The 12,253-nt window shown below is 53.2% G+C and overlaps 1 protein-coding gene across 7 annotated transcripts in view; it reads left to right on the forward strand.

The window, feature by feature from the left end:
• OSBPL2 (oxysterol binding protein like 2) overlaps nt 1-12,253 on the forward strand; it is a 42,220-nt gene that overhangs the window by 6,677 nt on the left and 23,290 nt on the right. For 2 of the 7 annotated variants that reach the window (XM_025470610.3, XM_025470612.3), the window contains exon 2: nt 9,122-9,222. The exons of 1 other annotated variant lie outside the window; for it this stretch is intronic. In XM_025470610.3, the coding sequence (XP_025326395.1) occupies nt 9,186-9,222 (37 nt within the window). In that variant the 5' untranslated portion in view covers nt 9,122-9,185. Of the gene's footprint in view, nt 1-7,762; nt 7,979-9,121; nt 9,223-11,264; nt 11,349-12,253 lie in introns of those variants that run through there. 4 more of the 7 variants (XM_049100305.1, XM_025470608.3, XM_049100306.1 and 1 more) reach the window with 4 other exon arrangements.

The raw sequence follows: 12,253 nt of genomic DNA on the forward strand, positions 1-12,253 counted from the left end.
GAATTCAGTTCATTTAGCATTGCATAAAAGTAAGCACTCCCTTGGGTACCTCAGCTACATTTCAGGTGCTCAGAGTCACCTGCAGCCAGTGGCTCCTGCGCCAGACCGAGCAGACGCGTCATCCCCAGCCCGGCTGGAGCTTCTGCTGCCGGGCTCTGGAGCCAGTGCAGGTTGAGTCCTTGTTTCCGTTAACTTGTGTTTTACGAAAGAAAGACACTGGGAACTGTGGCGTGGTGGGTGTCAGTAGGGCGACAGTGTCTAGGCATCTAGGTGACAGGTGGGTCTAGAATACTAACACATGAGTGACCACCAGGGCCGTGGGGCCAGGGAGCACTGTCTGCCCACAGTAGTGGTGTTGGGGGGGGCGAGGTCTCGGGAGACACGGGGACAGGTGGCCCCTGGCCCTTCTCTGCTGCCTGGTGGAGAGAGGCGGCGGGCTGGGGCCACCGCAGGGCCGGCCTTCCCCTTGGGATGTTAGCATCCTCCAGCGGCCTTGGCTTCACTCGTCCTGAACTTCTCCATCTCTGTCCTTCTGTTCTTTAGTTCCCACCCATGGCTAACTGTGGCCCATCGTGTTTTGAGCTCTGGCTCGCACTCGGAAGTGGCTGTGTTTCCTGTTCTGGGTGGGCCACGGTGGTAACGTTTCCGCGTGGCTGGAGCACCTTTCCAGGGCTCTGACGGCCACGCTGCTCCCGGGAGGGAGGAGAGGCCCCGTGGGGATGCCGTGGGGACTCTGATCTGCTCCATCACTAGCCACCTGAGGTCAGCGTGTTCCCCGCACGGACGACGCGCAGGGGTGTCCAGAAATGTTTGGCCGTGACCTTAAGGGGCGCGGGGCACCAAGAGCCTCCGATGCGCTGTGCTCCGGATGGCGCGGCCCGTTTCCGCGGGGCGCCAGCCCGGCGTCCCTGGGCTGCTCTCCTTGGGCCTCTGGGGTCTCCCTGGCGCCCCCTTTGGGAAGGCCTCTCCTGTGACCGCCCTGTGGGGGGCTCTGGGGCGGCCGCTGGCGTCCTCTCCCCGCCCGGGGTTCCGCGCCCCGCTCCCCGCACCCCGGCCCAGCTCACTGCCCGATGTCGTGGCCTCACGGCGCTTCCGTGGCGTTTCCGTGCCAGTGAGCCAGGGACTTTCTGCTCCGTGACTTTGAACAGTTGGGAGGAGACACAGCCTCCGAAACTGGAGTGTGAGATGAGGTTTTGGGGTCCCTTCTTAGAATCCCATCGTTGGTAATAACGGGACCTTTTCCCTTTCAGCGTAACGCTGTCTGAGCGCAGCGCCTGGTGTGTTTGAGCTCCTTGCGTTGTCCCGTATTTCTCGTCTGTACCGCCTGATTCTGTATTTTTTCCAATTGTTAAAGTTCTGGGGGGATCTCTGGTGGCCCAGGGCGTGATCCTGGAGACCCGGGATCGAGTCCCGCATCAGGCTCCCTCCTGGTGCCTGCCTCTTCCTCTGCCTGTGTGTCTGCCTCTCTCTCTCTCTCTCTTTCTCTCTCATGAATGAACACAATCTTAAAAAAAAAAGTTGTGGTAAAATATACCTGACTTAAAATTACCATCTTAACCATTTTTTTTTAAGATTGTATTTATTCATTCATGAGAGACACAGAGAGAGGCAGAGACACAGGCAGAGGCAGAAGCAGGCTCCATGCAGGGAGCCCGATGCGGGACTCGATCCCAGGACCCCGGGGTCACGCCTTGAGCCGAAGGCAGACGCTCAGCTGCTGAGCCACCCAGGGATCCCATCTTAACCATTTTTTAAAAAATTTTTTATTTATTTATGATAGTCACACACACACAGAGAGAGAGAGAGGGGCAGAGACACAGGCAGAGGGAGAAGCAGGCTCCATGCACCGGAAGCCCGACGTAGGATTCGATCCCGGGTCTCCAGGATCGCGCCCTGGGCCAAAGGCAGGCGCTAAACCGCTGCGCCACCCAGGGATCCCATCTTAACCATTTTTTAAAAGCACTATTTTATTTTTAAGTAGGTTCTATCCACATCGTGGGGCTCAAACTCACAACTCTGAGCGCCAGAGTCACACGCTCTACCGACTGAGCTGGCCGGGCACTCCCCACCTTAGCCACGTCTAAGTGTGGGTTTCATTCGTATGAAATCATTTATAACATGTGCACCCGTCATCACCATCCATCTCTGGCACTGTTTTCATCTTGTAAAATTGAAACTCTGTCCCCAGTAAACAGTAACCCCTCCCCCAGCCCCTGGCAGCCACCCTCGTGCTATGAATTTGAACTCACGTAAGTGGAATCAGATTGTTTTTGTCCTTTCGTGGCTGGCATATTCCACTGAGCACAGTGCCCTCGAGGTTCGTTCTTGTGGTAGCAGGTGTCAGGTTTTCCCTCCTTTCCAAGGCTGAATAATAGTCCATTGTTCGTGTAGATCACATTTTGTTTGTCCGTTGGTCCCCCAGCAGTCGCTGGGTTGCTTCCGTGTTTCAGCTATTGTGACTCATTCTGCTGTGAACATGGGTGTGCAAATAGGACCTTGAGGACCTTGCTCTCCATTCTTTTGGGCATATACCCAAGGGGGAATTGCTGGGTCATATGGTAATTCTGTTTTTATTTCTTGAGGAACTGCCGTCCTTTCCTTACTCCTGATCTTAGAGGAAGAGCTTTCAGTTTTTCACCGTTGACTATATTTGCTGTGTTGTGGTAAGGTCCTTCTGTTGCTCGTTTGTTAGTGTTTTTATCATGAAAGAGGATTGAATTTTGTCAAGTGAATTTTGTGTAGCAGTTGAGATGATCGTGTGTTTTCCCGTCATTCTGTTGATGTGCATTTTATACCCATTTTCATATGTTGGCCCATCCTTGCATTCCAGGAAGAAATCCCACTTGGTGATGGTGTCTGGTCCTTTCAGTGTGTTCCTCTCATCAGTGTTTCGTTGAGGACCTTGGCCTCTATCCTTAGGGGATGTTGGAGAGCAGCTTTCTCTTCCTGTGGGGTCTTTATGTGGCCTTGCCTCAGGATCATGCTGAAGCTTGTAGAATGAGTTTGGAAATGTTCCCTCCTCTTCAGTTTTTTGGGAAAGTTTGAGAATTGGTGTTAGTTTTTCCTCAAGTGTTCAGTAGAATTCACCAGTGAAGCCATCAGGCCCAGGGCTTTTCTTCGCTGAGAGATATTTGATCACTGATTCAATCTCCTTGCTAGTCAGAAGTTTTCTGTTTCTCTGTGAGTTGGTCTTGGTGGGTCTTGTGTTTCTGGAAGGCTGCCTGTTTAATCGACGGTATCCGGTTCGTTGGCGTGCCATCGCTCACGGCATCTCATACATTCCTGTGTGTTTACGTAGCGTCGGTAGTAACGTCCAATTGTAGCTGAGTATTCTCTCCTTTCTTCTTAGTCTACGTGGCTGTGGGTGACCAACTTTGTTGATCTTATCAGAGAACCAAGTTTTGGTTTCATTGATTTTCTCTGTTTTTCTATTCTTATTCCCTTCTTTCTGCTAATCTTGGTATTTGTTCTTTTTGTTAGGTTGTAGAGTCAGGTTGTTGAATTGAGATTTTTCTCATTTTTTGATATTGATGTTGGTTCATCAAATTCTCCTCAGCACTGCTTTCGTGGCATCTCCTAAATTTGCGTAAGTTATCTTTTCATTTTCATTTGCTCTTGAGTATTTTCAAATTTCCCTTGTGATTTCTTCTTTGATCCCTTGCTTAAGGGCCCACCATTTAATTTCCACAGTTTTGTGAATATTCCAGTTTTCCTTCTGATTCCTAACTCATCGCTTTGTGGGCAAAGGAGATGCCTTGTGCGAGGTCCATTTTGTAAAATCTATTGAGATGTAATTTGTGGCCTAACATCCGCTCTCTGCTGGACACTGCGCGTGTGTGCTTGAGAACGTGTGTCTGCTGATGCTGTTGGGTGGTACGTTCTATGTGTCATAGATCTGCTTGCTCTGTGGTGTAAAGTTCTCTGTTTCCTCATTTACCTTCTGTCTGGTTGATGCTTGCCAATGCACTTTTGAATTATTAAATAGAATTTATATTATTTTGAACAATTTAAATTCAGAATTGATATTTAACTGCAAAAGTAGTGTTAGAGTTTTCATATTACCAGTGTCCTTTTCTTTCTTGTGAAGATCACACCTAGGTTGCCTTGTCTGTTTTTTATAGAGAAGTTCTCCTCTTTCGTAAATTGACTGTGAAGACTAACCTCTGGGTCCCTTAGGCAGCCACTTATTCCTATGTGAGTAGATCTGTTTTTCTAATAAAATCATGCAGATGGATTTGAAAGACTTGAATGGTATTTGTACAAGTGGTGGTGGGACATTTTGCATTTGGAGCCAGGGTTCTGGATGTATGCACGGCAGTCAGAGTGTACATCTTAACGAGAGCTGGATGGGGCTCTTCTCAAGGGAGCGGGAAACTGGAAGGAATGGTGGGGTGTCCTGGGCTGGTGGCCACCTGAAGAGGCTGGGAGTGAGGATTCAGGGCAGCCCGTGGCGGGAGGTCCCTACGTGAAGGGATCAAGACCTCTGCCTCCGCCTGTTCCCTCTGGGAGGCCAGGTCGGCCCCGTGGTATCGCGTTCAGGCCCAAAGTCAGTGCAGAAGGAGGCCAGCTAAGATGTACAGGACAGGCTTAGTTTCCTGGGTTTTCTCTGCAGTTAAAAGAGGGGATAGTTGATCGGAAAGAGCTAATTAAAAAAAAAAAAAAGTCCTTTCCTGAAACACTGTCTTCGTGGATGTCTTCTGAATGCACAATAAAATCTGCGTGAAGGAGGGCATACGCAGGAAGTACTAAGTGCTGCCTTCTCGTTGATGCTGTTTCTTGAACAGTTGACTTTCCGTACGTCCCTGTACCTTGGTAGGGGGCTGAGTTACCAAGCCTGAGTGTCCCTCAGTTCCGTAGCCTTCTTGCTGGGTAGGGGCGCTTTATGCACACGGCCCTTCACTCCCCTCTGCAGGGTGTTTTGGCAGGATTTGGGGGTAGGAGACCCGTGTCCAGGGCCCCAGGCTGCTCAGACGACCAAATGCTGCAGGGCCCGGGATGGTGGGGGTTCGGAGGGGTCGGGGAGCTCTAATGTGAGGAGGTCAGGTGGGCAGGCAGGTCTGTGAAGGACCCCGGGCTGGAACGCTTGCAGAAGCCTGCCCCGCAGAGGCCTCCCAGAGCCCCCCAGGCCTGACCCAGTGGCAGGCAGCGGATGCTAGTGGAGGGCATGAGGGAGATCTCTGTGTGGTGCTGATGGCCTGTGGCAGTGGGGAGTTCCACGGCCCAGGCAAAATGAAGAGAACAGCTCTTCCAGGAATTCCCTCGAGACTGTTGGAATTAATTACTGAACTTGTGAAATGGGAGCCAGCCTGCGGGGTGCTGTGCAAATTTATCGTTGAGCTTGTGGATGTTCCTGTGGGGTTGGTGGGCGAGGCCTTCCCGGCAGGGCCCGCTCCTTGGGGTGGCCCGGCGCTCAGCCCGGCCTTCAGCGTTGTCCAGCCTGACGTCTTAGACCCTCATTTTAAAGATTTCCATCCATTTTGATTGATTTACTTTTAACCTTAGGACTTCTGTTATGGGTGAGGAAGCATGTAAAAAGGGAAACATCATGGCTCTTAACGTCCCTCTTATCACGGGAGATTTTCCATGTGGGGGAAGGCAGGCGGCAGAGCATGAGGCCCCCGTGCGCCCGCCCTGGCTCGGGCCAGCTCCCCCACCCGCTCCTTCCGTGTCACTTGGAGGAAGAGCCCCGATGTACCGTGTCCCGTCCACACGGACCACAGCTGCAGCTCTGCAGTTAAGGCCTCTTGGGGAGAGCGCAGTCAGAACACCTGTGCCTTTTTTAAGACACATTTGACTTGAGGTTTAATTGACATGCAGTGGAGTCCCCGGATTTGAACTGTACAGTGCATTTTGACCTATGCATCCACCCGCGACACGGTCCCCTCCGTGAGGATCGCGGGCCGCGCCTGGGTCCTGTGCCCGTCTGCCCCTCCTGTGGCTGGACGTGTGGCTGGTGGGCCGCGCACCCGGGGGGCCCCCTCCTGGCGCCCTCTCCAGCCTTTGTGATTTGCTGCCGAAGAAGCTGGAAGTCCTGCAGCCTTCCCCAGGGGAAGGATCCTGCCGTCCCTGTCATTGGAGCGGAGTGCGGCGTGTTTCTGTGTTGTCTGCGCGGCTCGAGTTTGGGGCATGACGGCGGAGGGGGGCACGCGGCGCCGCTGGCAGTGGGCAGCCACACGACGCGGTCCCTTGTCCGTGTCACGCGGCAGCGCCACGCACACACCTTCCCGCCTCGTCCCGCGGCTCCCCTGTCATTAGGCCAGACGGCGGCAGCACCGAGAGCCCGAGAGCCCGTGCAGGAAAGACGGGATGGAGGCCTGGCGGCCCCCGCTTGGCAGCTGGCTTCAGAAGTGCGTGCTGGTGTCCCCCGGGTGACCCGTCACCTCCCTCCCAGTCTGTGTGAGCTCGGGGCCTTGCTGTGTCCCGTGCATCAAGGTCTCTTGCTGCACGTTGGTGCTCCGACGACATCCCTGGTTGCAGCGGGAGCCTCTGTGGGCTCATCCTGAGCCCTGTGACGCGGCCCCCTGGCTTCCTGCGGCCCTCCAGGGATCCCCGTTCTGGATTCAGCCGCTTCTAAGTCTCCAGGGACCCTGGTTCCTTTAAGTGGCTTCCAGAGGGACAGAGCAAGTCGCTACATGTCATAGGTAGGACAGGTCATGTCGGAGAGGAGCTAGAGTAGGTAGCAACGTCTCTAGTGTGCGCAGGCAACGAGTCCTGGACTGGTGAGTGAGGCTCGGTACGGGTGTTTCCAGAAGCTGCCTGGTGCCTGGTTCTGCATGATGGGAAAGAAAGGGATCTCAGAGAGCCTTTCAGGGCAGAAGAATGGAGTAGCTTCATGCCAGTTTGTTTTACAGCATAGGGCCAGAGATGAGCCGCCTTGGAGGTGTCCCCCAGCTCTGTGTCGCCACTACAAGGGCAGAGGGCACGTCCCTCCCTCGGGACCGTCTCTGCCTTTGCTGCCATCAGAACTGCGAGGAAGGCTCTGGGCCCCACGTCTGTGCTACTCACACAGACGTAAACTCAGCTTATTTTTATTAAAGTCGAACCTTTTGGGACAAAGGAAACTGCGATGGAAACTTGGTTTAAAGTTGTTGTGACACAAGTACTCGAACAACATTGTGCACTTGCTTGTGACTGTCTGTCGGAGCTTCCATGAGGTTGGCAGCCACCGTCAGCAGGAGGCTCTTGGGTGTGTTTGAGCCCCGGACCCGTGAGCACCTCACCACAACTGACCTGCTTTTCCACCTGTCCCCCAACTTCCCCCACATCAATAATTTCCTTGTTTTCTTTTTTTTTTTTTTTTAAAGAGAGCGAGTGAGCGTGTGTAGAGGTGGGAGGGGCAGAGAGATAGATAATCTTTTTTTTTTTTTTAAGATTTCATTTATTTGTTCATGAGAGACAGACACAGAGAGAGAGGCAGAGACACAGGCAGAGGGAGAAGCAGGCTCCATGGGGGAGCTCGACGTGGGACTCGATCCCGGGACCCCAGGATCAGGCCCTGGGCTGAAGGTGGTGCTAAACCGCTGAGCCACCCTGGCTGCCCGAGAGAGAGGGAATCTTAAATGGCTTCCACACCCAGCACAGAGCCCAGCTTGGGACTTGATCTCACGACCCTGAGATCATGACCTGAGCTGAAATCAAGAGTCTGATGCTTAATGGGGACCTGCATTGTTTTCTTTTTAAAAATCTGTTACTATTTTTAAAAATGGGAGTATAGTTGACATAATGTTCCATTAATCTCAGGTATACAGCAGGTGATGCTGAGCTCACCAGTGTAGCTGCCACCTGTCACCACACCCCGCTCTCACGGCGCCATCGATGACGTCCCCATGCTGTGCCTCTGATTGTGACCATTCATTCTACAGCTGGGCGCTTGGGCCTCCCCTCCCCCTCCCCACTGGCAACAGTCTGTTCTCTGTATTTGCAAGTCTGTCTCTGCCTTTTGTTTCTTTGTTTATTCATTTGTTTTTATATTCCACAAGTAAGTGAAATCATATGGTATTTATCTTTCCCTGACTTATTTCACTTAGCTTAATACCCTCTAGGTTTATTCATGTTGCAAATGGCAAGATTTCATCCTTTTTATGGCTGAGTAATATTCCATCACAGACCCCACAACATCTTGGTCCTTGGACAGTTGCTTCCATATCTTGGCTACTGTAAATGTTGCTGCAGTGAACATAGGGTGCATTTATCTCTGAGAATTAGTGTTTTTGTTTTCTTTGGGTAAATACCCAGCTGTGGGATTACTGGATCAAGTGCTAATTCTACGCTTAGTTTTTGAGAAACCTCTGTACTATTTTCCACAGTGACTGCACTGGTTTGCATTCCCACCAACAGTGCACGAGGCTTCCTTTTTCTCCACATCCTCACCAACACCTGTTTCTTGTGTTCTTGATTCTAGTGTTTATCATTTTCTTATACAACTGTAGATAATGATTCTTTCAAAGATTTTACTTGTCAGGGAGAGAGAGAGAGAGAGCATGAGCAGGAGGAGCGGCAGGCAGAGGGAGAAACAGACTCCCCACTGAGTAAGGAGCCCAATGTGTGGGGCTTGATCCTAGGACCCCGCGGGGTCATGACCTGCGTCAAGAGCAGATGCCTAACTGGCTGAACCACCCAGGCGCCCTTAGATAGTGATTTTTAAAAATAACTTCAATTATTGATTACTTGTTAATCTATTTTTCTTTGATGGATATTTGTATTATGAATGTTTCTCATATATTTTGAAATCATGCATTTGTCAGATCATTTTATTTCTTTGCTTAAAATTGTGATTGAGATTGATGTCAAGAATGGTGAATGCGTATTTTTAAAGTGTTTCTAAACCATGAAACTGGGCAGCCCGGGTGGCTCAGCGGTTTAGTACCACCTTCAGCCCAGGGCGTGACCCTGGAGACCCGGGATCGAGTCCCACGTCGGGCTCCCTGCATGGAGCCTGCTTCTCTCTCTGCCTCTCTCCCTGTGTCTCTCATGAATAAATAAATAAAATTAAAAAAAATAAACCATAAAACTTTTGAAAGCTAAGTATGTGGAAATGCTTTTCCCCTTAGAGCTCCAGTGCCTGTTGGATTTTTGCCAAAATGTAAGTTGACAGCATACAATTCCTTACACATCGATGTAGGTCCAGTACGATGACGCCATAGAAGAGCCGAGACTGGGTGGCGAGGGAGCCCGGCTACCGAAGGATGAACGGCGAGGAGGAATTCTTTGATGCCGTCACAGGTGAGCAGGGCAGGAACTGACTCAGAGGCCGTGGTGCGGGCGCGAGACCTCGGGCCGGGTCCCAGACTTGGCCTGGGGGGTGTGAGAAGGCCTGGGAAGGCGAGCAGGTGGAGGTGGGACCCAGTCCCATCACTGACACTCAGCAGAAGCCTGCGGGGGAGGCTGTGGGCCACGGGCGGTAACGAGAAAGGACAAGAGTTGCCCTGGAGCGTAGACACTTTTATTTGGATCCCCAAGTGAGGTGGTCAGTTTTCTTATGTTATTTGTACTTCCTGATCCAAGCCTTGCTGTCTTAACGTTGGGACTAGATCTGGTTTGGCACCACGTGGAGTACAAACCCGAAGTAGAGGGGGTCTGTGCCGACAAAGCTGCTCCCGCTGGTACGGAGTGCAGCGGGCCTCCCTTCTCCCGGGACCGTTTGCAGGACCGGCACGCAGCCTGTGGTCCGGCCTCCTGCAGATGACAGGGGAGCCCAATGGGAAATAGTGCGTGGAGGGCCTGTGTGCGTGGGGGCGGGCAGGCCGGGGCGGGCAGGCTGGGCGGCCTTGCCATGGCCTCTTCCCCCGGCGCTAGAAGAAGCCACTGGCACCTGAGCGAGCAAGTGAGTGGTGACCGTGTGGTCCTGAAGGCTCCTCGAGTTCAAGACGCCCCTCACAGTCAACACTTGTGATGTCGTCGTCGTCTGCCAAGGATTGTTGGTGGAAAGGGACTTCAGGAGCCCCTCGAGTCCAGCTCCCCCGTCCTTAGGTAGAGGAATACAGTAGCAACTTTGAACTATTTCTCTGGGCCACGGGTTTAGTGGCAGACTTTCAGGTCAGAGGGGCTCCTTCTGCCAGCAATTGCTGTGGCTGTCCCCTCTGGGCCAGAGTGTCTGTCCCCCGGAGCCCTGGCAGAGCTTGGGGCCTCGGTCACTCACGGGCCATGCTCCTCCTTCCAGACCAGGGGTCGCGGGCCCGGTGACTGGCAGCCCGAGACTGTTGATGTCTCTGAAGCTCAAGAAGCAGGAGGCGCTGAGCTCCCTATGGTTTTCAGAGGCTAAACTACTAAGTCCTCTTCCATGATCTCATAGCTGCAGTGCTCCTCGTAGATGTGCTCCTAGGACACTGTCCGCCCAACCTGCTCGCTCCTCAGCAACCACTCGGTTATTCCTGTTGAGTGCAGTGGTCTTCAGGGGCTCGTGCCCTCGGATCACCTGGCCCTTGTGGGACCACTGGGCCTGTAACCAGAGGTGCGCCCCTCCCTTTGGGGCCTCATGGGACGTTTCCTCTTGCCAGGGACCCTGCACCCAGATTCCTGAACATCTGTGAACTTTGCCTGGAGATTTTTCTCTGGGGAGGACTTGAGCTTTGTGCAGCGTGCCGTCTAGAGAACCTCTGTCTCTGCCTCTGCGCATGGCGACACTCTTCTGCGTGTCCCTGAGAGAGAGGTGGAGGGGGCAGCTGTCCGGGGACAGCACTTTCTCACCTCAGTCCTTCCATTCCAAACCAAATAACAGCAGAAAAGCACCAAGTCTCCCAGTGCGATGATGCACGTGAGACGGGCGGAGTGCTGACCGCTTCACCGTGTAGAAGTCTGACTTTGTAACTGCGGAAAAAGTAGGAAAGAGAATCGAAGCCTGGCGCTTACTAGATGAATGGTCTGGTAGGCGGTACGTCGTCCAAGAACCGGCACTATTAAAGGGAAAGGTTTAAGGTACATGGAAAACACATACGGGAACAGACTGATCTGGTAAACGTGTGTGACTCGGGCACCTGTGGGCCTCGGTCAGTGAGGCGTCTGCCTTCGGCTCAGGTCAGGATCCTGGGGTCCTGGGATAGAGTCCTGCATTGGGCCCCCTGCTCAGCGGGGAGTCTGCTTCTCGCTCTCCCTCTGCCTGCTGCTCCCCCTGCTTGTGTGCGTGTGCAAGTTCTCTCTCAGTCAAATAAATAAAATCTTTAAAAAAAGTGTGTGTGCCTCCGAGTGATCAGATTACAGGTGATTTCAAGTTTCTCCTGTGCTTATCAGTCTTTTCTGTTTCTTACAACATATGTCGCATATGAAAGCATGTAACCCGTTCACACAGCGCTGTGTTAGTCCGAGAAGAGATGTCAGCATGATCGTCAGCCATGTGTTGCCTTGTTTCCTGGGTGCGTGTTCAGGCAGGACCTCCTAGTGTCGGGGGACCCGAGGGGACAGGGGTATTTGGGGGAAGGTGGTTGGGCGGGTCCAGCAGGAAAGGAGCGAGGGGCACCTGGGGGGGCTCAGTCAGTGAAGCATCTGCCTTCAGCTCAGGTCATGACCCCTGGGTCCTGGGATTGAGCCCCACGCGGGGAGCCTGCTTCTCCCTCTGCCTGCCGCTCCCCCCCTCCCCTGCTTGTGCTCTCGGGCGCGTGTGCTCTCTTCTCTCTCTCTCTCAAATAAGAAGTAAATAAATACATTTAAAAAAAAAGCAAAGTTTAGACTGAGGATTAAGTAGATGTTGCAGTTGGGTGGGTAAGAAGATGAGAGGTGGCAGGCTGTTTTAGGAAATATTGATCCTTTAAGAGGCTCATTCTGGACGTACCTTTCAAAGCCAGCGTGTGGTGAACATCGGTGCTGCATCTTGTGAACCTGTCAGCACGCAGGAGTAGCAGAGAGGGTTCTTTTCGCGTCTTCTCAGGAAAGTGTAGCAGCAGATTTGTTGATGTTTCGGGTCTGACAGCACTTCCCCACCTGGCCTTATGCCCTCGCCTTCGTCTGCGCACTGAGGGGCGGCAGGAACTCGGCTGCCGGTGGGTCTTGTGTCCCCCCTGCAGTGGTCACGGTCATACCGAGTACCGCAGGCCCGGAGCACCTCCCCCCCCCCCCCCGGGTGGGCCTGCTGCCTGGCAGCCGCGGCTCGGTGCCCAGCGTGCCTGGGAGCAGGAGGCGTGTGCCGCAGTGAGCTGTGCCAGCCGATGCGAGAGGAGCGGGCCTCCTTTTCCCTGTAGGGGCTGTTCCTTTGGGAGAGGGCTCTCCAGGTGGGACAGGGCCGCGGCCCGGGGCGGGCCAGCCACATCCCACACCGGCCCTC

The sequence above is a fragment of the Canis lupus genome, chromosome 24 (genome assembly GCF_003254725.2).
Source record: "Canis lupus dingo isolate Sandy chromosome 24, ASM325472v2, whole genome shotgun sequence".
In the NCBI taxonomy this organism is placed as follows: Eukaryota; Metazoa; Chordata; class Mammalia; order Carnivora; family Canidae; genus Canis; species Canis lupus.